This window comes from Dendrobates tinctorius, unplaced genomic scaffold (genome assembly GCF_039654945.1).
Source record: "Dendrobates tinctorius isolate UK_male_01 unplaced genomic scaffold, ASM3965494v1 ptg000006l, whole genome shotgun sequence".
NCBI lineage: Eukaryota > Metazoa > Chordata > Amphibia > Anura > Dendrobatidae > Dendrobates > Dendrobates tinctorius.
Window position 1 is genome coordinate 16,335,169 of NW_027361674.1, and position 21,024 is coordinate 16,356,192.

The following is a 21,024-nucleotide window of genomic DNA, read 5'->3' on the forward strand; positions in this document are numbered from 1 at the left end:
CATTTACATATAAGAAACATGTGGATTTCACTGGTATAAGATATCAAGGTATCATTTTATTCCTATGACCTGTATGCTCATATAGATGGCTTAGGAAGGTTGTTCCTAAAGATAGAATCCCTTTAAATGGGGTTGCACCAAGTTTTAAAGGGGATCTAGAGTTTCAAGTAACTATTAAGAATAAGCTGTACTTGTTTCCTGAATTTCCCACTTTCAGGCTCTAATTCTAATTTGCAATTCGCTCTTAGCTAGTGGGAGTGAACCAGCTGCTATAATGTCTCCCACTCTACAAACTCAGAAAACGGGAATCATGCTCTTAATTCCTTTAATAATACAGTGGATAATCTACAACATTACTGAGCTATGTGGTTGTGAATCCAGCTCTGGGATGCGCTGGCTAGAATCTGCACCATCACTCGGCTTCTCATCCCTTTTCTTAGGCTTTATTACTCTGTATGAACCGGTTAGCTTCATTCTGTAGAACCAGGGGGTCCGAGTTTTATGGTCAAACTACAATACCTACAAAAACTTTCCTCTGGATTAGGGATTAGTGTGCAATGCCAAACTAAAAAAAAAAGGAACAAATGTGAGAAAACCAAACAGTGATTTTCCACATAAAATATTTATAAAGAAATCTAACGACACACTGATGTCTAAATTGGAAGGTTTTTATTTATACAGTTTACAATAAGATAAAACAATCGGCACAAATAAAAAAATCTTAGCAGCAATGATCTGTTTTTGGTTGTAGATGAAATATGTCTATGAGTGGAAATTAACAATATTAATATATAATTTTTTAATATTATGAGGAAATTAGGAAATTAACAATATATCATACTTATGTAAGGCAACTGAGTGCATCGGCGGTCCTGAACATAATGAGGTACGGTCAGGGCACCATAGACTTCAATGGTGCCCAACTATGGCTCAATACAGAGCTATAATGCACCAACATACACAAGGCCATATATTATATTTATATATATATATATATATATATATATATATATATATATATATATATATATATATATATATATATATATATAAAAAAAATCAAGAAACCTCTAGATCCCATTTTAGTAAGTTACTTGAATAGTGAAAAGAAATATGTTACGGCTCTTTCCTTATGCTGAAATTGAGAAATAAAACTTGTCTTTTTGAATTGGTGATTGAAAATAGAAATTATGACACTGTTGGTTGTGGTCTTTACTACACAACTACAATAATACTGTAATGGACATGAAGAACGGCCTTGTCTGGAAAATGTAGGGCGGGCAGAAGGGCTGGTGTTTTTTTTTTTTTTTTTTTTAAAACAGAACCATGAGATCATCACACTGGTTTCAGTAGGAAAGAGATCTAATTTGCTCATGTCTACTAGATCAAAACCAGCCATACAATAAGGATAAGAATCCAGCAGAACAATTGTATATTAGATCACCTGTATGGACAATCCAACTTGGCTTTAAAAGAAATTATACCAAACAGCTTTATAAAAAAAAAAAAAAAAAAAAAAATCCATAAAGGGAACCGGTTATGTGAAATAATGCTATTAAGCGGCAGATATGGGGTTAATGTTAGAGCCCCGTTGCCGGGAGGAAATTAACTTTATTCCTCGTTGCAGTGTTGGGGTTTAGGTCACGAGGGTGGAGCTGGCGCCTGGTTCAGTCACCGCACCCCCAGGCACTGACTGACAGCAGCTCATCATTAGGGCCGGCTGTCACTCGACACGGAGACTGCCTACAGATTTCTTCTCCCGGAGGTAAGCAGCCGGCAGAGACATCTGGTGACCGCTTTCTCATAGAGAACACAGGCGTGCTCGGCCACACGAGCGCTCCTGTGTATTAGCGAGTAGTCCAAACCATCGCACACCCAACAGCCATCTTTAGTAATAGATAAGTCAGTATCCAAATTACGGTACCTTGCTATCTAAAAATCTCAATACTTGCCACTCCCTTTAGATACCATTAACAAAATTATAATGGAAATTTTTATTTTGGGGGACTACTTTCTTTTCGACAGTGATCAGATGATTAAGGCTAGTCGTACACATAAGATATTTGCCAGCAGAACAGGTATCTTATCCTTCCCTTATGCCAAATGTGCAGTGATTCAGCAGCAGAGGTACGATCTGATGTCAGACAACCTTGGCAGCAGTTTCTCCCCTCCAAACATAGGATCAGGCATGCTGAAATCAGCATTTTCACTCGGGATGCCCCCATACACATCTGACTATCTGTAGGATCTGCTGATATTAGATTTCTATACATAAGGGCAATGTAACGAGAACATAAAAATTGTGCATTATCTCTGCAGTTGGGAAGATTATTCCCTTTATTTAGTGTTAATTCCCCTTTTCGACACTTCAGCCAAGTACAAACAACGCAGTGACCATAAACCTCCTCTCCCAGAATAAGGCGATTAGAAGCTTTTCCTCCAAGATAAACGACAAATGTTAACGCTAAACTAAGATCATAAACTGTTTGTTAATGGTGCGGCCGGATCTGAAAAACAAAAACCAAGCGAGTATTTACAGTTAGGCTTAAAATGAAGATTACAAGATCAGCTGAGTGTTCAGAAGTACCCAACGGTAAGATCTCTTCCGCCTGTACTGAGTGCCAGAAGCCGGATGGCACAGTTGGGAGGCAGATCCACCTATGTAAGGAAAATAAGGCAAATACTGGTGTATATACATCGACAGGTTACAGTGAAGCTGGAGGAATAGCGCTCACCTCAAATTAGTCTCCAGCAAGGAGCTGTACATCAGCCATGTACACAAAGCCATAAACCACCCTCCATACTTATTAAAAGTAAAGCAAAGTGTAACTGCACTTTATGAAAGTTTTGACATAGAAAGAGTTGGGGATCTGGGTGGTAATATGGCCAACGGATTGCTAAAGCGAAGGGGCAGAAGCAATCAGCTGCTCTCCTCCGAGACTAAAAATGGGGTCACAAGGCTCCATCAGTCTCCAAGGTGTACAGCACTCAGGTGAGCGTTTCTGCCCTTTTATTTCAGAAATCGGTGAAGGTCTTCTGCACCAAGAACACCACAAAGTTTTTGTTTTTTTTAAAGTGCAAAAATGTGCACAATGTCAAGACTTTTTGCCATTGACAAAAATATAGATTTGCAGATGTCAGAGCTGCGGAGTGCCTCCGTGAAGCTCCACCCACTGCTGCACCTCCTCCGTTCAGCTCCGCCTACGTCAGCATGCCTCCGCATGCATCGTCTTGACGCTGCGGCGACCGTAACAAAATGCAATATGTTGTGTTTGAGGCAGGTCGCTGCAGCGTCAAAGCTACGCATACAAATTCATCAGCAATATTAAAGATAGGTATGCAGGCCGCATGCAGACGTAGGCGGAGCTGACCAGAGGAGGTGTGGCAGTGGGCGGAGCTTCACAGAGGAACTAAGCAGCCCTCCGCAAATCTGAACCTAGCATTAGAAAAAGTATTTGCAGAGTTACCTCTATTCAATTTGTGCCTGTTATTAAAATTTACCAGCACCATCAAAAATATAGATAGTTTATCCAATATATTTGAGGAGTCTATAGAGCAGTTTTGTAATAAAGGAGAGAAGTTGTGAAAATCTCGTCTGCCTCGTGTAACCCGTAGGTGAATGAGACTGATCGATCAATCCAACTATACCTACTATTACAGATCAGCCCATAATGGCAGATGAGTGTTAGCTGCATAGGGGAACAATGCTAAACGATCAGACTCCCAGAAATTCTCACCCCTCCAGTATATTCGGAAAACTCTTTTGATGACCATTATAAAAAGCAACTGTAGTGACCAACTTTCTGAAAATGCCAACATCAATGTATCTGTAGTCAAATAACAGCAACTACTACAATAGAATAATAACTGGGTTTTACCATATTTCTAAGAAATAAACTAAGTTATTCCCTATTGATGGGTCAGGGAACAACTTGCTAATTGTTGAAGCTCTGATCACTGGAGCCCCCAGTGATTGCAAGAACGGGTCTCTGTGAAGCCTGGCCTGAATGGAGCAGAGATCGAGAATGCACACCTCTGCCCCATTCATTTTCTATGGGATTGCCGGAGATATCGGAGGACAGAGCTGCCGGCTTACTGGTTGTCCCAGTAATCAGTAAGTCATCCCCTTTTCTATTGATAGTAAAAATTTGCCAAAATCCCTTTTAACAGAGGGGGACACTCTCTACCCTCCCATCCTTTATAACAAGTTTGTAAACATAGAACAGACATAAAAAAAAAAAAAAAAAAGGATTAACGGCATAATGAAGCTATATTCTAAAAAATTAAAGTAAACGGAGTCACTTCATTATCAGAACATGAATATTCTGGTTTGTAACCTTCAGCTGTTCTGAAACTACAACTCCCAGGAAATAAAATGGCATTTAAAGCGCTGCACATTCACAGCATCTGGAAAGTCCCAGGTTACAAACCAACACGTTACAAACATCTTAATTTTGTTTAATGGAGCCAGTCCTCACAGTTTCCTTGGGATGACCTGAAGCTTTGGTCATGTAACATTAATCCAAAACTACCCCCCTTCCCCTTAAAGAACAGAATAACCACTCCTCCACATTTTAGGCAATGACAAGTTTACTTTCCCAGAAGACCTGTCGGGTGCATGAGTGTCGTGCTTTCAACATAAACTGTTTCTCAACCAATTTCCCCCTGAAACTGGATATCCTTTGGCTGTAAATCGTTGCACATTCTGTTCAGATGTAAAACTCTGGTGCGATGCTCTCATTCATTGTAAGCCCAGTTCATGGTAATTAGCGTTAAACTGCAGGCACCAATACAAATACCAAGAACGACCAACCCACAGGCCTGGGAACACAAAGGAAAACAAACACAAATTAGTACTTGTGGAAGGAATCAATTTTCACTGTGTGAGAACAGCCCATCATTCAGGCTTCAGTTCAGCTCATTTCCCCATTGCTGGTTTGGGAAAACAGGTTGACGACAAAGGGCGCTCACGCGGACTGCTGTATAAAAAAAAAAAAAAAAAAAAAAAAAAAAAAAGTGTTCTTCAGATTTTGTCACAACGGTATGTGTCCACCATGACGGGCACTCCCGCAGGGAAAAAAAAAAATTTAAGCTAAAGGCGTCTTGGCTGGGCTAAGGAATACTTTGCTTTTCTACAGAGGCTGATGAAGAGGTCGGTCTTACCAACAATGCAAAGAAAATTAGAGAGAAGAAGCCTTGCGCCTATATAAGTGGCACGGTTCTCACCGAGCTGGGGACGCTCTGTAGGATGTTACATAAACATGCAGCTTGGGAATATGCCCACAAGTTACAGTAATTCGATACAATACAGCGGTTTATACAGAATACAGATGCCAACAGGAAAAAAAAATCCACATACCCCAAACTTCTGGCGGGATAAGAAGTCCTCAAAACTAAGCTTCAAGTAAAAGATCCCAGGGAAGACAAAGAGCAGACACGTAGAAGTGGTGGATCCTAAACAGGCGAGGAAAATACACTCAGAAATCTGATTTTCCCACGATAAAATAAACTCATAATATGTGTAATACCCAAATCAGAAAGCATTTTTTTTATCTAAAAGGGGAAATGCTCAGTTTAAAGTGTATATCTTTGCACCGTGTTAGCCAGTAGATAGAAAAATATTCAGAATTGAGAGTCCTCAGTGGTTGATACCTTTTAATGGCTAACTGAAAAGATGGTAACACATTGCAAGCTTTCGAGACTACTCAGGTCTCATCAGGCATTGACTAATACAATTTGGTTTCTCAAGTCCTCAGACAGTTCTTTGGTCTTCTTTCTTTTCTCCATGCTCAATGTGGTACACACAAGGACACAGGACAGAGGTTGAGTCAACTTTAATCCATGTCAACTGGCTGCAAGTGTGATTTAGTTATTGCCAACACCTGTTAGGTGCCACAGGTAAGTTACAGGTGCTGTTAATTACACAAATTAGAGAAGCATCACATGATTTTTCAAACAGTGCCAATACTTTTGTCCACCCTCTTTTTTATGTTTGGTGTGGAATTATATCCAATTTGGCTTTAGGACAATTCTTTTTGTGTTTTTTCATTTAAGACAAATTAAATGAAGATAATAATACCAAAGAATTTGTGTTTGCAATCATTTTGAGGAAGAAACTGAGTATTATCTAACAGAATAGCTGGGGTGTCAATACTTATGGCCACAACTGTAGATCTAGACTATAGTGCTTAAAGAAAGTAAAGGATGAGAACCAGGTTGTGGCCTTACAAATCTATAGATAAATAAATAACTCCGCTTTCTATGGCCAGGAGGCTGCCACGGCTCTAGTGAAGTGAGCCTTGATGTCATCAGGAACCAGAGTACTGCAGCAGAGTAGGCTAAACTAATGGCCTCCCTGATCCACCTTGCAAGGGTACTCTGATACCTTTTATGCATTTCTGCTACCCTGAAAGGCTACAAACAAGGACTGGGTTTTCCTCCACTGACTAGTTATAGACATATATTATAACAGTGTTCTTTTAACGTCAAGACTATGAACTTTTTCTTCTCCTGAATTCCTAGGGTTATTACAGAGGGAGGGCAGGACAATCTCTTGACTCCTATGAATTCTTAAGGCTACCTTGGGAAGGTAGGTCGGATCAGGTCCTCATAATATAATCCTATTCTCATATACCTGCATTTAAGGAAGGTTTATTGAAAGGGCCTGGATTATCGCTCACCCTGTGGGCCAAAGTCAAAGCTTCAATATAACAGTTTTTAGATTTTTAATCGACAAATCCTGTAATGGATCGAATGGATATTTGGTCAATGCCTCCACTACTAAATTTAGATCCCATGAGGGAACCCCTGGAATTCAAACGGCTCTGGATCTATCACAAGATTTTATAAACCTCAATATCCATTTATTAGCTGCAAGATTAGAATTGTATAATGTATAATGCGCCTAAGACTGAAACCTGTACCTTGAGAGTGATTGTAGCTAACCGTAGCTCAAACCTCCTCTGGAGAAACTCTAGGATGGAACCAATTGGAGCCTTTTTTCCCCAAAAGCTTTCCCTGAAAACGCCTAAATTTTTTTTTCCACATCCTACTGTAAATTTTTGTTACAGGTTTTCTTCAATAAAAGTGGAAACTAAAGGGCCTGTCACACTAAGCGATATCGCTATAACTTGTGTCTCAGATACCCATCTGCTTTTTTATCCAGAGTGTCCCTTAAAGTACGGTCACACTAAGCGATATCGCTAGCAATATCGCTATAACTTGTGACGTTATAGCGATATTGCTAGCGAGATCGCTATGTCTGATACTTACCTACGACCCGCTCCCCCGCTGCTTATCGCTGATCGCGCGAGAACAGGCTGGACCGTTTCTCGTCGTCAGCTTCCTGCGGCGCTTCCTGCTGTGACGACAAGCGACGCGTGGAGCCGGGCGGGAAGACGCAGGATCGCCTGGTGTGACAGGTAAGTAGCGACCCCCGTCCCCAGCGATGTCGCTAGTGAGATCTGCCTGTGTGGCAGCTCACTAGCGACCACTTAGCGATGTACCAGCGATCCTGACCGCGTCCTATCGCTGGTCGTGATCGCTGGTGCATCGCTAAAGTGTGACAGTACCTTTGCCCTGGAGAAAAACCTATCCAATTCAACAATACCCTCTCAAATTCCATTCTGTTAGATGGAAGCCCTTCACTTGAGAGTGGCATACTGGACCTTGAGTGAAAAGGTCCGGGATCTCCAGCAGGATCCATTGATCGGACACTGACATTGTTCTTAATAAAGAAAACCACTGTCTTTTTGGCCAGAATGGAACAATTAAAATTCCCTTTGCCTGATCCTCCCTGATCTTCTTCAAGACTACTGGGATCATAACAATTGGAGGAAAGGAATACGCAGTCATGTAGTTCCAAGGGATCTGAAGGGCATCTACAGCATAAGGGTTTTCACTTGGGTTTAGTAAACAGAGTTTTTCCTCTCTCCTGTTCTGCTTGTTGGCAAACAAGTCTATTTCTGGCAATTCCACAAGAGAACCATCCGCTGAAACACCTGTGAGTTTAGGGACTATTCTCCTTGTTTAAGTCTGTTGCGGCTTAGGAAGTCTGCCTTTGTGTTCTTGGTGTCCCCTTTATGTGCAGCGCTGTTAGGAAAAGAAGGTGTTGCTCTGCAAGCTGGAAAAGCCCGTTTGCTGCTTCCATTAGGGAGTGGGACCATGTCCCCCCCAGTGGTTGATATATGCCAATATATAGCTTGGTTGTCTGACATGACACGGATGTGGTGACCCAGGATGGAAGGAAGAAAGCCCTTTAGAGCTCTTGCTACTGCCCACAATTAAGTCAGGTTTGACGAATAACTCCTCTCAAAGTAACCAAGAACCCTTAAATTTCTTATCTTAGGTGTGCCTCCAACCTGAATTACTCGCATCTGTTGTGATCATGTCGCTCACTGGCTTCATCCATTGAGCCCCCAATGCTAGGTTTGCTCTGTCTGTCCACCACAAGAGAAAATTTCTGGTTCCCAAAGAAAGTTATATCTTTCCTTGTAAATGCCCTCTTAGCAACCTCTCTGCAGACAAAATTTCTCACAGAAGCTGCCTCGTGTGGAGCTGGGCCCACTTCACCGCTGGGATGCAGGATGTTACAGTTCCCAACAGGGACATTGCCTTCCTTGGGGTCCTCTTTGGAACTTATATTGCTGCCGAGGCAAAAGCTACTACCTTGTCCATTTTCTTCTCCTGTACAAGTTTGAAGCTCGGAGTTTAAACTGAGGCCCAGGAATGACTGTATTTTCACTGGCTTTAGTTTTGACTTGTGGGTGTAAGGAACAATAATGGCGTTCCGGGTGCGAAAGTAGGCAATAATTTCGGCTATTACCTTGGTGAAGATTCTTGGACCCACAGATAAACCGGACGGAAGAGCTCTGAATTGGTAATGTATCAATTCTCTCAGTGTGTATGAGAAAACTCTCAAGTATTTTTGTTGGGCTAGATGAATAGGGATGTGATAATAAGCAATAAGTCTACGACCACCATGAAACAATTGTGAAATAGTAGCTTTATGGCCGTGCTTATTGATTCCATTTTGAATGTCTAATATTTTATCCATCAGTTTAGGTTCTTCAGATTGATGATGGTTCTGAATAAAGTGTTTTTTTTTTAATAAAAATAAGGGCAAAATAAAATCCCCAAACCTTTTCTCCTTCCAAAATCTCACACAAAACTGGTTTCCCGATTAAACACGAGACCTCATTGTCTAGGGCAATATTGTTCTACATATGACAACCTGGGGGTGTCACTATGAAGGTCTGACAAGGCAGCTGATAAGAAGAATAGGTCTAAAAATATATTTTTATGTCAAGAATCTAGCTGCTGAAAGAGATGTTCTCCCATGCATGGATGAAGAGGGAAAGCCTTTCTCCTACTTTTAGCCTGGGGTCATTGAGAAAATTTGTTGGCTCCTGAAGATGGACCTCCGAACTTAAATCCGGACTCTTTCCTACTTATGGACTCCCACTGTCTTCTCTATCCCGGAAGACGTCCTCTTTTATAAAAGGAATTCTTTCTCGTATTTGCTGTGAAAAAAATGGGAAACGTTCTTTTTATCACCATCTTTTTCTAAAATTTCATCCAATTTCTGCCCAAACAACAACTGGCCATCACACGGGATAGAGCATCAGTTTTAAGACTGAAGGTCTCCTGGACAGCCTTTAAGCCACAAGGCCCATCTAGCTGCATATGACAAGCCAGCAGAAATAGCAGCTAGCCTTATAAAATCTGCAGCTGTATCTGATAGAAACGCTGCTGCTCCTTGTAATATTGGCAGGTTAACCAGAATCTTATCCCTTGGGGTTTTAGTTTTTGGCTGTAACTCCACTTGTTGTACCAAATCAGTAGGGAACAGGCAGTACAGGTTCCAGCACTCCCTTGTTTCAAACCCCTGCTGCTGCTTCCCACTGTGTCTCAGATACCCATCTGCTTTTTTATCCAGAGTGTCCCTTAAAGTACGGTCACACTAAGCGATATCGCTAGCAATATCGCTATAACTTGTGACGTTATAGCGATATTGCTAGCAACATCGCTGTGTCTGATACTTACCAGCGACCGGCTCCCCCCGCTGGTTATCGCTGATCGTGCGAGAACGTCCAGGACTGTTTCTCGTCGTCAGCTTCCTGCAGTGCTTCCTGTGGAGAGACGAGCGTGGAGCCGGGCGGGAGGACGCAGGATCGCCTATTGTGACAGGTAAGTAGCGGCCCCCGTCCCCAACGATGTCGCTGGTGAGATCTGCCTGTGTGGCAGCTCACTTGCGACCACTTAGCGATGTACTAGCAATCCTGACCGCGTCATATCACTGGTCGGGATCGCTGGTACATCGCTAAGTGTGACAGTACCTTTAGCACACTAAAATCTTCAAGGGGTAGGGCAGACCTTTTTGAGGATTTTGATACTCCTTTTGGAAAATGAAGGTAAAGGGGGCTTCACACATAGCGATATCGTTAGCAATATCGCTAAAGCGTCACCAATTTTGTAACGCAGCAGTGATATTGCTATGTGCTGATCGCGCGAGAACGTCCTGGACAGTTTCTTGTCGGCCGCTTCCTGCTGGTGCCGACGAGCAACGCGTGGACGCAGGCGGGAGGACATCTTCATCGCCGCGTCTGACAGGTAAGTAACGACTGCCGACCGCTGCTACGTCGCGCTGGTGAGATCTGCCTGTTTGGCAACTCACTAGCAACCATTTAGCGATGCACCAGCGATCCTGACCGGGTCGTATCGTGGTCGGGATCGCTGGTGCATCGCTAAATGTGACGGGACCCTAATGCACAGGTTTTCTCAGGTCTTTTATACTCCCTGTTCATGAGTGCCGCGAACTTACTATTAACGTGGAAGGTGCGTTTCTTCCTCTACTCTATCCCTTGAACATCGTCTTCTAGGGTTTTAGACATCTTCTCTTCTTTTAAGCCCATCACTAACCTGACTGCTTTGACTAGCCTGTCCACATCTTCCACCTGGAAATATGGTCTGCTCCCTATGTCACTGCCCGAGAAAGAAGATTCACTCTGATATTCCCCTCCTGAGGGGGAAGGGGAATATCAGGAGAAGGGGAAATGTCAGATTCAGAGAAAACTACCCTAGATTTCCTGTTCCCTTTTTCAATTTCAGTGAGCCTTCCACCTCCAGTCCAATGACAGAACCACGGTTTGAGGCGAATTCCAGGGTCTCCTCATTAATTGTCTTCTGAATACAGACTGAACAGAGACTTTTCTGACAGTCACCTGTTAGTGGGATTTTACAAAATGCACATTCCCTGTTGTCCCTCTTGGTACTAGTTTTTTTAAGCCTTTCCTAGGTATTAAACAAAAAACAAGTGGGCCTATTAAAATGGTGACATTCACAAAGATCACTCACCACCTGCTGTCACTTTTAAGAGTACCAGATTCGGAGGCTGTTCTGGGATACATGAAATATCCTTTTTGGACCCCAATTAGTCTCGACACACTCTGCTCCTCTGACTGGGATGGCTGCCTCTCCTGCCACTTCAACGGCTGTCCCCTTTACTGTGTCCAAGCTGTTGATAATCCTCCATGACACTTCAGGAAGGAAAGCTGGAGCGTGAGCACTCTGTAGTCTGTCCCCAATTTATGTGGGACCCACAGTACCTCCTTCGGTTTCTATCCGGTCACGGCCATTCCTGTGAGAACCTATTGGGACGTGCCATTCCCCAGTGCCTCACTGTCAGCGATGCAGGCATAGCACACCGCCATCTTTCCCGGCATGCCCCCTCTGACATCACTCGGGCATGCCCAATCCCAATGTGCCTTGCGGCCATGACGTCAGCGGAGCGTGCAGTCACTTCATATGTGCCACAGTGGACCTGCGGATGGAGCTTTCAGGGACCTGAAGGACGGCGCCACAGGCATGTGCCTGTGCTTCCGAACGTGGGAAAAGGGCTCCAACTGATGTGGGGGACAGGTGCCGCCCTTTTATTTCAGTAGGTTTCCTGTCCTTCGTGGGTAGATCCCTCTCTCAGGTGTGCTGTCATGGTCAAGGGAAAAAAATGGTTAGAACACGTACAGAAAAAAATGGATGTCTGAATGAGGCCAAATCCTTATTGGGGTGTTACTATTTAGTTCCTTTTGAGACCTATGAATTGCATTATATATCCTTTGGTATCTATTGAAATCATGCTAGGGACTGTTTAGGGCACAGTTTTCATTGAGCGGGGGCACAATTGTTGTACTTCTTAGGGTGCGGACCTCTGCGGCTAAATAGGGACAGATATTAGGGGATCCTATTATGCATTTAGTCGCTCGGCCATCGTGATATTTATGCAATTTGCGGTGTCTGGATATTCTATTCTTCATATTTGTTGCTATTTTGGTCGTCTTTAGCCGATATAATTGTGAATTAATCACAGGTGTGGTTTTAATTTTAGCTAATTAAAATTTTAGCATTTTTTTCTAGTTTGTTTACACTTTATGCCCCCAGTAGTCCCAGGTCAAATGTTTGTGTGTTAACTTTCTTTCTGGGCTACATCCTATTGATAAGAGATGCCCAGTTGTCACTTTTATTCATACACTGCCAGTGTACAATGCAAAGCTCTAAGAAGAAGTTCAGAATTGTTATACAAGGAGGATTACAAGCGATTACTAGGACAGAAGGGATGACCAGGCCTCATATTAATAAAGAAAAAAGAGGGAGATAGGTCTTGATTTCTGTTAACTTACCAACCACACCAAATACATTCCTTATGTCTGGAACAAAGATGGCAAGAAGTACGATAACTATATTCAGGGCCAGGGTCACTACTATATGACGGAGGTAGGAAAATTGTTGGTTAGCGAAGAACATCATCATTAAAGCCTTTCTTGCCTATAAAAAAAAATAAATAAAATAAAATGTAATTAAAAAATGTAAAATTTCTATAAAGTAAAATTAGCTACTTACCGGAAAATGAATAAGTGGCACCGTCAGGAGAACAGCCAGAAGAATGAAGAGCCGGACAGTTATGATCATAACGTCCCGAGGCAGAAATCTGCTGTAACCTTGAAGCAGCTCAGACTCCACCTTGTCTGCAACGGTGACACAATATACACAATGGAAACCCAATATACACAATGGAGACACAATGAAACAGTATTAGCGCTAACACACAACTATTTCAGTAGACAATCCGACACTACCCAACATTGGCTGTACTCAGTTCCAATCAATGCGATATAGTCACCAATGAATAAGAGCCGAGCTGCAGTACCGGGGGCCGCCACTAAATGGTTTATGGAGCGTCGTTCTGCTCCGTACACAGTTTATATCATCCGGCCGCTGCCCGAGCTGATAACAGCTGATCGGTAGGGATGTTGGGTATCAAAATCCCACCGATCTGATTGATGAGTAATATGTGGGATAGGTCATCAATGTCATTGTAGTAGGAAAATCTCTTTAAATGAATTGCTCGCTGCCTGTCTTCCCTTTTAAACTACACTACTCACGTCCACATTCGATGCTGCAATACTTAATCAAAGGTCTAGCAGTCTATGATGAAATGATAGTGCCATGGTTTGCACCTCTCGGGATATGCCCGCTGCTATGGAATTTGTGTGTTAGCAATTGGCTCCTGAAGGAGCCATTAGGATTTGTTACAATACTATGGCTTCTGTTATGATGCAGATGTGAACAGACCGGAATGGTGTTCTCTGTTACATGCTACAATTATGATAAAATCACCATTGCACAATTACATTTCTGGCTGGGACCACACGGTGATTTTGATGGTGGCCAAAGATGACCCTATGCTGCCACCACATCCACCAACGTAGGTAAATGTAGTTCAGCTCTGACCATGCTGCCGTGAATATTCTCTGGATTTTCTATAATTTGAGATGCACTTAATCACTGAACGCGGGTGACAAAACGCTAAGGCCTGGTTCACACTTGCAAGTGTGATGCGAGAAACTTATGAGATTCTCTCGCATCAATACCCAGCACTGCCACCGGCTGCATAGAAATACATGCAGCCGCACACTCCGGTCCCGAGCGCCGGAGGTAGTGCCGGGTATTGATGCGAGAGAATCGCATAAGTTTCTCGCATCACACTCACAAGTGTGACCCCGGCCTAATATACAAAAAAAATTGAGAAGTCTGGTCTGCACAGTAGAGACAGAGAACGTACCATAAAAAGTAAGGTAACCAAACAATGCCGAAATAAAATAGATGAGGAAGCTTAGGGATATTCCGAGGTTAGCCACATTCTGCATCCGGCTCTTGGATGGACTGGAAAAAAAAAAAAAAAAGGACAAAACATTATTTGAAATGATCACCAGAAGGTTTCCAATAAGATGATATTACAGAGTTCATAAGGTTGAGAAATAAGACACAGCCCATGGAGCATGCAGAATAGTTGGCCGAACCTGGCAATATGGAGTATGGGGACCTACTTACTTTTCCCCCCCGACAATGTCAAGGGGAAAGAAGGATTTATCAGATGGAATTTAATCAGAAGATCCTTTTGTTTGGTGGGAAGATAAGATGATGTCAGAATTGGTAAATACAGAAAAAAAGAAGTTGTAAAGCATATTTTCATAACACACTTCATTCAGCCATTTCATTCTTCTCCCAGAAGCATAACAAAAAATAGCATGAAGAGGTAGAAAATACCACACTTTTTAGAGTGATATCAATGCATTTAACCTAGGAGTATATCACAGACTTACTCACCTCCTAAGCTCACAGTAAATGGGCAAAACGGACGTATGGCACAGAAATGAGAAAGCCATGGTAGGTAGTGCAAATGCGCTCTAAGATGCAAGACAAAAATAAAGTGTTTCCAACAAAAAGGAAAATGGTTTATATTACATGAAAGAAATAACATTATGTGATGGTGCAGAGAGGAAAGGATAGTTTATGGCATGAATGCAGTCTACTTGGGTATCCAAAAATTGGGTAATTTCTAGTTAATATAATGTAGCTCCACATTGGATAGGAGGCCGCATGCACCAAAATGTGTATTTCTACTGTCTGTTGTCATCATGATCATTCATTCAGTGGCTCTACCATCAACCTACATCTATGTAATGTGTAAGGATATCTTTCAATGAATGTACAGTACAGACCAAAAGTTTGGACACACCTTCTCATTCAAAGGGTTTTATCTTCAGGACTATGAAAATTGCAGATTCACTCTGAAGGCATCAAAACTATGAATTAACACATGTGGAATTATATAATTAACAAAAAAGTGTGAAACAACTGAAAATATGTCTTATATTCTAGGTTCTTCAAAGTAGCCACCTTTTGCTTTGATTACTGCTTTGCACACTCTTGGCATTCTCTTGAGGAGCTTCAAGAGGTAGTCAGCGGAAATGGTTTTCACTTCACAGGTGTGCCCCGTCAGGCTTAATAAGTGGGATTTCTTGCCTTATAAATGGGGTTGGGACCATCAGTTGTGTTGTGCAGAAGTCTGGTGGATACACAGCTGATAGTCCTACTGAATAGACTGTTAGCTGCTTTTCTCTTGCCATAATACAAATTCTAAGTAAAGAAAAACGAGTGACCATCATTACTTTAAGAAATGAAGGTCAGTCAGTCCGTCTGAAAAATTGGGAAAACTTTGAAAGTGTCCCCAAGTCCAGTGGCAAAAACCATCAAGCGCTACAAAGAAACTGGCTCACATGAGGACTGCCCCAGGGAAGGAAGACCAAGAGTCACCTCTGCTGCGGAGAATAAGTTCATCCGAGTCACCAGCCTCAGAAATCGCAGGTTAACAGCTGCTCAGATTAGAGACCAGGTCAATGCCACACAGAGTTCTAGCAGCAGACACATCTCGACAACAAGAGGAGACTTTGTGCAGCAGGCCTTCATGGTAAAATAGCTGCTAGGAAACCACTGCTAAGGACAGGCAACAAGCAGAAGAGACTTGTTTGGGCTAAAGAACACAAGGAATGGACATTAGACCAGTGGAAATCTGTGCTTTGGTCTGAGGAGTCCAAATTTGAGATCTTTGGTTCCAACCACCGTGTCTTTGTGCGACGCAGAAAAGGTGAACGGATGGACTCTACATACCTGGTTCCTACCGTGAAGCATGGAGGAGGAGGTGTGATGGTGTGGGGGTGCTTTGCTGGTGACACTGTTGGGGATTTATTCAAAATTGAAGGCATACTGAACCAACATGGCTACCACAGCATCTTGCGGCGGCATACTATTTCATTCGGTTTGTGTTTAGTTGGACCATCATTTATTTTTCAACAGGACAATGACCCCAAACACACCTCCAGGCTGTGTAAGGTCTAATTGACTAAGAAGGAGAGTGATGGGGTGCTACGCCATATGACCTGGCCTCCACAGTCACCAAACCTGAACCCAATCAAGACGGTTTGGGGTGAGCTGGACCGCAGAGTGAAGGCAAAAGGACCAACAAGTGCTAAGCATCTCTGGGAACTCCTTCAAGACTGTTGGAAGACCATTTCCGGTGACTACCTCTTGAAGGCATAGTTTTGATGTCAGAGTGAATCTACAATTTTCATAGTCATGAAAATAAAGAAAACTCTTTGAATGAGAAGGTGTGTCCAAACTTTTGGTCTGTACTGTATCTGCAGCAGAACTTCCATACTAAATTGTCTAATCTTCTGTGCTGATCCGCATTCATGAAATATCATCCACAACGCTCGGCCAACCAGTGTGAATAAACCCTAAGAATATGTGTAAACAAGCATCTTCATGCAGACTCCGCTAAAGAACCCACCTGAAAAAGCACTAAAAAGTCAAAAAGAATTAAAGGGGTTGTCCACTACTCAGACAACTTCTTCTGAATCCCTGTTTCACCCCCCAGTAAAATTACAACAACTATACTACCCTCTGGTGCTGGCATTGTTCTAGTGGTGTCAGCACTGGCTCTTCTGGGACTCGCATGATATTATGTCATGCAATCCCTGTGGGCAATCAGCGCTGGCTTCACTTTTCTCTTCTTTGGACATATCAAGACATCTAAGGAAGTGAGAGCAGTCACAGCACTCATTTCCTCTAGATGTCAGTTACGTCCAAAAGAGAAAAGCGTAAAATCAGTGCTGATTGGTCACAGGGATTGCGTGACATTATGTAATGTGAGCCCCAGAAGAGCCAGTGCTGACACCACTACAACAATGCCAGCATCGGAGGGGAGTATAAGTATTATTACTTTACTATGAGGAAACATAGGGATTCAGAAGTGGTTTTCAGAGTAGTGGACAACCCCTTTAAAATATGCGCTGCAGTGTCAAAACTATTTGCTGTGCAGATGTCTTTTTATCTTTTTAAGCTTCTTTGAACTGCTTCAGGCAAGTCGTAAAGTGGCTAAAATAAGTGACCGGTCCCATTCTTCAGGCATTGGAAGCACTCAGCAGTTTAAATGCACAATTAAAAAAAAAAAAGTCACCGCAAAGACACAAGAAAACACTTCAGGAAAAATTACTGCGGTGGTTTCCCTGAAGTGTGTTCTGTTTCTAAAACTCAACAGCTACGTCAGTGTCACAGACATCAGGTCTGTTTCACTAGTTGGTTGCATGTGTTAGGACAATATATTTAAGGCTTTAATGCAGAAAAATCAATAGTTACCATAAATAAAATAAGGTAAATTCCTCACCTTTAACACTATAAAAAGGGAAAACGACACATAAAATACCAATACGAAAGAAAAACAAACCATTTCACACTTGGCCTCTCTCGATTGACACAATCTCTGTAGTTACCACGCACAGGTAGCCATATCCCAGATAATAACCAAGCATGGACACTTAACTTTTGTTGTGTCTGTAACCTAATACTGCTATAAAAGCCGATGGTTAAATCAAGCCTGACAAGAACAAGCATCCTTGGTTTAGGTTTCTAAATGTCCCCAACATTTTAGATCCCACCATCGGTCATCCCTGGTGTAACCCAACTCTCCCTTGGGGCCCATTAGCCCCTTGAATGGTGCCAGCTTTTGAAGTTCAGAAGATTAGAGGGTCTCTGATCCTTGTGACTCCATATCAGTCTGTCATTATTGTTATGCCAAGGGCCTCTTAAAATGATCTATTAGAGGGAAATACAGTGCTTAAGTTTCTACATTTACCAGGACTCCGACATGAGTAAATTGGTGTTGTACTGTAGGAACAAACCACTTTTTAGCTAAGCAGCATCCTATTATATATCAGATATTAATAACCATTTATCATGAAGACAGACCAATATCTAAACATAAAATTCTCATCTACGCTCACATAGAACTCACCTCTCTGGAAAACTCAAAAAGTTTTGGTTTACATTCAGAACTGTTTGAAATCTATATAAAAAAAACGACAAAAAACATTACAGATTGGTATAATAATCCATAGACACAATCTGGATTGGCTCACAATAGCATCTCTCCAAAATAAGAGGTGAATGGAGACTTCAGTAGTCTGTACGGTTACGGATATGGGATTTCAGAGCCAGGAACAGAAGTGGTGACCAGTAGGGGAAGGACATCAGTGCCAGGGACATTTGGTTTAATGAGTTGTGGTCTGGGACTCTAGAAAGGGTCAAGCATGGGGCAAGACATTTGACACTTTGTTGTTTTCTTTTCTCTTTGCTTGTCTCGCTATATACATTTTTAACCTATCTACAAGATAGGTGATAAACATGATTGCTGGGGGTCTGACTGTAGGGACCTTTAATTGGTCACTAAAACAAATGTTCTAAAGTCATTGGTGTGAATTAGGCAATGGTTCACATGCGTTACACTAGTCCTACCTGTCTGCCTCATATTAACGGTCGCGTTGTTGAGAAATGTTATATTCGGTCTTTATGTTAATGATTTCTTCCAGGCTCCGGAGCGTGCAGTGCATTGAAGAATTCCCTGCCTCCTGTCGTCATTGTAATATTACACCTCTTCCATCAGCGTCAGTTATGGCCCCGGAATCCTGCGCATGCACTCCCTCAGGAATACATACCTCATCCTACCTTCTGTGGGCGCTGCATTCAGGGATCTTCTGCGCAGGCGCTCGAGAATCTCTGTGACCTCCAGTGTGCACGCCGATAAGATGCTCTCCCCACTTGATGACCATGCAGGGAGGAATTGGGGAGATCACCTTATCAGTGAGCACACTGTAGGTTACTGGAGTGGAAGTCGCCTGTGCAGAAGATCTCCGATTACAGTGCCCACAGAAGGGAGGATGAGGTATGGATTCCTGAGAGAGTGCAGGGGGCAAGATTCCGACACCACCATAACTGACACTGATAGGAGGGGGGTAATATTACAATGAAGACAAGAGGCAGGGATTTCTGACAGCACCGCCCGCCCCAGAACCTGGAAGAAATCATTAGCATAAAGAGAGAATATAACATTTCTCCACAATAAGACCATTAATACAAAGCATAGGACTAGTGTAACATTTCTATTACCTATATGCTTACATTAATAGGTCATATACAGCCCAGGGGGAAGTTACAGATTCCCTTTAAACTTATCATATCACTAATATATAGAATTCTAACAGTGTTTAGTTCATTTGGCTGTTCCCTTTCTGTATTAAAATTCATAGTATACTTCAGTATGGCCATGATGAACTCCTGGGAATTATGTAGCTTTTTCTTCTTTGAAGGGGGTCAACATCTCCATTAACAGAATTTCATGTATGATGTAATTGCATGGACTGTGCAGCTAAAGTTCTCCACAGGGGTGAATAGAAACTCCTATCACAGATACGGATGATGGTTGCACAGCTTCTGTACAGTTATACCGAAAGCGATCAAAGTACAACTCAGTGACTGTATAATAATAATCTGAGCTAGGTTAGTAAACCAGAGAGAGAAGGACAATCACACTGCACTGAGAACAGTGACATGGACCAAATTAAAAAAATAAGTATTGTAAGGGCAATGAGCCTGCCACATTTGTATGATTATTGCTTTTGTAGCAACTAGGTTTGTGGGCACGTTTACAAAAATATTTTAAGAATTTTCCAATGTTATATAGAATTCTGGGTAATGGCTATTATAAGGATACCAGATGGAGGCCCGATGCTATCGCATCCGGAGAGCAGAAATGTCATGATAGGGGCAGGCTTTGCAGCATTGAGAATCTCCCCATCCCCCCATTTGCTCACTCACCTATCCACTCTCTCTTTCCCCATGTGCTGACTTCTCCTGTCTGTGCTTGCTTTGACCTGTCTACCCCATGTGCCATCCCCCTTGTTTGCTGTGTCTCTCCTTCCTGTGCTGTGTTCTCCCGTCATGTACTGTCCCGTTTGAGCTGTCTCCCCCTGTGCGCTTTTTCTCGTCCCCATCTGCTATCTTCTTCTCTCATGTCATCTCTTCTTTGACCTGTGTACCCCATGTGCTGGCAGGGGAGGAAGCAAAAGACAATACTGACATTACAGCAGGAGATCGCAGAGGATACATTTTGTGAGGTAAAATATTGTTTAAAAACAGTCAGTGAAATATTTTACCTCACAAAATGAATCCTCTGTGATCCCCTGCTGTAATGTCAGTATTGTCTTTTGCTTCCTCCCCTGCCCAAGAGATGTGGTATGCGCCATACACGGTCAGACACAGACAATTTTTAAAATGAACTTTCGTTTGTGGGAAAACCCCTTTAATGTGACCGGCTTCCTCTGCCTGTAGACACGTCGCACATCTGCCACCGGGATCAGCCGAATGATTCATTGCGCCTGAGCTTAATTCGCGCAGGCGCAGTAAATCAGACCGCCGCCATCTTTGTGCAGACAGATAGCGGCGGTCACATTAAAACTGTGCATGCGCTCCTCCTGTACTAAGATGGCGGCGGTCAGTGAATCATTCGGCTGATGCCGGCGGCGGCATGTTCACGACAATGTTCCGCTGGTGGTACTGCGCAAGAGCCTGCGTACGGCGTATACAGTGTGTGGTGCATACGGCATATACAGAGTGTGTATGTGTGTGGTACAGTGTATACAGTGTGTGAGTGTGTGTACGGCGTATACAGTGTGTGTGTGTGTGTTTGGTGTTTCCATATTGAGACACCCATCACTTGGGTGTCCCAATATGGCGGTCGGTGAACTTCCGCCGCTTGGAATTCTGGGATCCGGACACATCTGGAAGGAACAGGAT

General features: G+C 42.7%; 1 protein-coding gene across 1 annotated transcript in view; it reads right to left on the reverse strand.

Annotated features, from left to right (window-relative positions):
• Positions 1–652: 652 nt before the first annotated feature.
• Positions 653–21,024, reverse strand: part of SLC38A6 (solute carrier family 38 member 6) — an 83,332-nt gene continuing 62,960 nt past the window's right edge. Inside the window, exons 10-16 of the mRNA XM_073571100.1 lie at positions 18,188–18,238; positions 14,662–14,741; positions 14,117–14,217; positions 12,895–13,019; positions 12,675–12,819; positions 5,360–5,454; positions 653–4,821 (exon numbers count right to left, since the gene is read on the reverse strand). Coding sequence (XP_073427201.1) covers positions 4,738–4,821; positions 5,360–5,454; positions 12,675–12,819; positions 12,895–13,019; positions 14,117–14,217; positions 14,662–14,741; positions 18,188–18,238 — 681 coding nt within the window. The 3' untranslated portion in view covers positions 653–4,737. The remainder of the gene's footprint in view (positions 4,822–5,359; positions 5,455–12,674; positions 12,820–12,894; positions 13,020–14,116; positions 14,218–14,661; positions 14,742–18,187; positions 18,239–21,024) is intronic.